At 35.9% G+C, this 4721-nt stretch overlaps 1 protein-coding gene across 1 annotated transcript; it reads right to left on the bottom strand.

The window, feature by feature from the left end:
• Positions 1–441: 441 nt before the first annotated feature.
• LOC104612014 (wall-associated receptor kinase 2-like) lies at positions 442–2044 on the bottom strand. Its single transcript, XM_088897241.1, has 2 exons — positions 965–2044; positions 442–832 (listed from the first exon to the last, which is right to left on the bottom strand). The coding sequence occupies exons 1-2, from the start codon at positions 1941–1943 to the stop codon at positions 645–647; spliced, it is 1167 nt and encodes a 388-aa protein (XP_088753367.1). The 5' UTR covers positions 1944–2044; the 3' UTR covers positions 442–644.
• Between the last annotated feature and the right edge of the window lie 2677 nt (positions 2045–4721).

Here is a 4721-nt window from a genome sequence, read left to right as displayed (position 1 = left end):
ATATTATAACATATAATATATATTATATATTATAAAATATATATTATGAAATTGAATTTCATTTTATTATATATTAATATATAAATATATAATATCATGTATTGTATATTATATATAATAATAAAAAGTTCCGTTAATTTCATTAACCAAATTTCTAATTCTGAAAACCAAAACTAAAAGTGGAATTAATTAAAAAAAAAAAACAAAAAAAACAAAAAAACCAAAACCAAAATTTTCAATTTGATTTTTCGATTTTTACCGAATAAGTGTTTTCTACAGAACAGAAGAAAGTTAAGAATGTGGTCACATGTTTTTAGAACATTGACGTGTTCACTTGCGATTGGTTATATGACTAGCCACGCACAACGTGGCTAGCAGCAGACCCAAGTCGTTGGATTCAACGACCACAATTTGGTAGTCAAATCCTTGACTTTTGTTGCCCCTTCCAAATCTCCATGGCTGCCACAGTTGAGCAGCTTCTGCTGTTGTTACTTCACAATCTGCCTAGATCTTAATTTTCTCTTGTCAATCCGTATGGTTTGGGTTTTGACAAATGATGGAACTGACTACTGAGTTTGGGGAGAAATCCTGATGCTGATGAATGAATAAATAGCAATTATATGTTGTCGTGGATTTAAATTATATTACCTATGGAGAGTTGAATCACCCAATGTTGTCTTTGAAGGTGGAAGAGGGATGCAACCACGCCTATTTCTTCTTCCGTCACCCTCTGTGCCAAGTGGGCAAGAGCAGTTATAACCTCCAGGCATGTTTGTGCAAATCCCTGGTGATGAACAGTCATTCATGGTTGAATTCGAGCATTCATTTATATCTGCGAACCATTTATTAGAAATTATTGGACTAGAATCAAAATTTTGTAAAGACTCAGTCTTTTAGGTAGAAATTGGATGGAGGAAAATTTGGTGAAGAAGAATGAAATTAAATTATCGATATTATTATGTACCTTGACATCCATCTTGAAGATAAGGGTTGCCTCCGTAGCCTTTCAAACATTTGCAGAGATACCCGAGACCGTTGGGGGACTTGTAACAGTGGGTGTTGTTGCCACATGCATAAGTAGTGGAGTTTCTCATGGTAATGTTTTCGCAGGAGTCGTTCTCTATTGCCCAGTCGAGTATGGTTGGAACCATTCCTCTGTTTCTTCTATAGAAATCAAAGCCCGAGAGATCAGCTACGGAGAAGTTGTACCGCTCCTTGTCAGCGATGAAAGCGTATGCGCATGGATTGAAATCCAATGATGAATTTTCTAGAATCTCCAACTTCCTTCCAACACTCTTTAGTTCCCTGGGGATGGTGGTTTGGCAGAAACCCATGCCACTGTAATTCCCACTCAGCGTTTCCTCTATCCCTAAGCAAAACACAGAGCAGCCGTATTGGAGGATTCCAAACCATCCAATACTTTCATTATTGTTGTACTTAATGGAGGCTTGAGAGTCGCAACCGATAACCGTGAACATGTTGCGAGTGTCGGAATAAGTAAAGGGCGTATCCCATAAATCCATAACGATCGAGGACTTATTAGGGCTAACAAATAAGGAATGGTTGTAGCAATTGTAGTCCATGAATGAATAGACGTGCAATTGGCCTTGTAATAATGATATTTCTTTAACTTCCAGCACTCTATCAGCAACCTCCTTATAGACCCCGTCTTGGTCTGTCGCTTCGAAAATGATCGTATCAGCAGAGGCAATTAATAATTTGGGAGGGGTGAAAGTGTGGTTGCAGGATAGTTTGAAGCCATCTCTGTAACAATTAGGGTCGTGTCCCAAGCCAAAGGGGTAGGGAACGGTGATGTTCCCACATTTATCTGGGCAGTTAGGCTTTGCCTGCACCGACTTGACTGATGATGAAGATGATGATGTCGCAGTTGCTGAGCAAAAAGAAGACAACAGGAGGAGGAGTGGCACAACCTGCAGAGCCATTGTTAAGTATGAGTTACTATAACTGTACTTTTGGTTTCGCAATAGAGGGATATCCCGTTTATAGAGTTATAGTTATAGGCTCCCTTGCTTGACAGAAGAGGCTGCTCCGTGTATAGATAAAAGAGTTGTCATTTCTTGTTTTATTATGGAATCTTTATAAAACTCTATATATCTGTTAATTACTTATATATCCTGAGATTTTGAATAAATTACGTACGTATACACTATAACTTTAAAACCTAACTAACAGATGCCTTTGAAGATGGCCCCATATAACACAAATAGGTCATCCACTAAGAAAATGTTGGAGCTGTTTCACATATCTTTTAATTTTTTTTTTCATTTTTACCACTCATTTTCTTACCTTCCTCTCCTCTCTTCATCATTCTCCATTTCCTCACAACAAATTGAGCGTGGCAACTCCCCTGCTTTTTCTCTCTCTCCTTCTTCTTCGTGCTCTTTTCTCTCTCTCTTTTTAATTCTTATTGTTAAAGTATAGGACTATGGGTGCAAATCAACTTTGACTAACTTTTACAATGGGCACACCTAAGCTAAGAGAGGAAATCTATTTTTAGATTTTTATAAAAATGACAGTAACATACCATTTCAACCCTAAATTTTGAAAGGGTGACCCCGCTCAATGACCTTAGTAGCGGTAGGGAGGAAAGGAAAAAGAAAAGAGAGAAGAAGAGGAGGAAGGGAGAGCGGTTGCTTTAGTTAGGTGGTGCTTGTGGCAGTGGAGAAGAGAGGAATGGAGAAAGGAGGAGAATAGGAGGAAGGGAGAGAAAGAAAAAGAGGGAGAAATAGAGCTGCCCTCATTCGGTGGCGTTTTAAAGACAGGATGGGAAAAAGAAGAAGAAGAGAGACAACAGGGTTCAACATTTTGCATGCAGCATATTTTGAAAATTTAATGAACAGTTAAGGGTAGTTATATAATTTACTCTTTGTATATTAAACATTTGAAAGGTCAATATATATAAGTGGTTTTGATAGTATAGGGTATATTTAAGTAGTTTTGTAATTTTATTTTATTTTTATGATATGGGTAAATTATAGATTACTGCCTTGTACTTCGGTGGTAGAGACAGTTCACCCCCACCAAACTTTCATTTGCAAAAAGATCTCCATAAACTTTTAGATTCCAAAAAAAGACCCTTCTCCCTTAACTTGGACTATGAAAGAAATTAATTTACCAAAATACCCACTTCAGAAACTTCTATAAAATAAAAATTGCAACATAAAGAGAAAAAAAAAAAGTAAACTTTTATAAAAACCTAAAATTGCAACAAATGCAGCAAACAATTAATATCAATTTAAAGTGTTAGCTTCTAAATATTTATTTAACTCTGGGTTAAACTAGGTTGCTTTACTATGGAATTAAGGTTTATAAGTTATAGCAGGGGTGATGATTTCTTGCCATCCCCGGCCCAGCCCATAAATTTATGGGCCATGCTTGATCCCAACACTTCAGGCCAGGCCTATATCATATATGTGTTAATTACTTATATATATCCTGAGATTTGAAGAAATTACTTACATATACTCTATAATTTTAAAACCTAACTAACAGATACTTTTGAAGATGACCCCATATAACACAAATAGGTCATCCACTAAGAAACGTTGGAGCTATGTTTCACATACCCTTTAATTTTTTCATTCTTACCACTTATTTTCTTACTCTCCTCTCCTCTCCTCTCTTCATCGTCCTCCAATTCCTCCCAACAAATTGAGCCAAAGTGGCAACTCCCCTGCTCTTTTTCTCTCTCTCCTTCTCCTTCTTCGTGCTCCTCTCTCTCTCTCACTCTCTACTTCACATACAATGTTTATTGTTAAAGTATTGGACTATGGGTGCAAATCAACTTTGACTGGGCACACCTAAGCTAAGTGGGGAAATCTGCTTTTCTTTTTTGTTTTATAAAAATGAAAGTGACATGCCATTTCAAACCTAAATTTTGAAAGGGTGACTCCGCTCAATGACCTTAGTAGAGGTAGGGAGGAAAGGAAGAAGAAAAGAGAGAAGAAGAGAAAGAGGGGGGTTGAGGAAGGGAGTGCGGCTGCTCAAATTTGGTGGTGCTTATAGCAGTGGAGAAGAAAGGAAGGGAGAAAGGAGGAGAAGAGGATGAAGGGAGAAAAAGAAAAAGAGGGAAAAATAGGGCTTCTCTCATTCCGCGGTGTTTGCCGCAGCGGAAGAAAAAGAGAGACAATAGGATTCAATTATGTCATGTGGAAAGAGCCTTGTAGTTATAAAATTTAGATCGCCTAGCCGGAATTTCATAAATTATTGTTGCTGAAAAGATGCCACGAGGAATATGGACCCACATTAACTTTCTTTCATAATAGGAGTATATTATATTGTCTAAATTCACAATTCCTTTTTCTTTCCCATCATACTTGCGAGTGGGAACTAGAAACTCTTATTTTCAAAATTAAAACCATTCTTTACTTTTTAGAAACTTTCAAGCAAGGTTCAAATTATCTAAAACTTCAAGTGTATAAGATAGGTAATTTTAAGAAACATATCGATATATGCTTTCGATACATATGCATATTCAAGGAAAACTAAGATATACATACATATACTTGGAAATATTGTAAATACTTTAATAAATCATAAAAATACATCAACAGTACTAAATATAAGACCTAAATGAGGTGTATATACATTACATTAATATATTTTAATGATTTTATGAAGAAATATATTATAGTTAATTATAATTTCATTAAAAATCATATGCTTAACTATAATTTATAAATTATAATTCTTAAATTTTA

This window comes from Nelumbo nucifera, chromosome 2 (genome assembly GCF_055504915.1).
Source record: "Nelumbo nucifera cultivar China Antique chromosome 2, China Antique-T2T, whole genome shotgun sequence".
Taxonomy (NCBI): Eukaryota; Viridiplantae; Streptophyta; class Magnoliopsida; order Proteales; family Nelumbonaceae; genus Nelumbo; species Nelumbo nucifera.
This window is presented reverse-complemented; position numbering and strand designations above follow the sequence as displayed.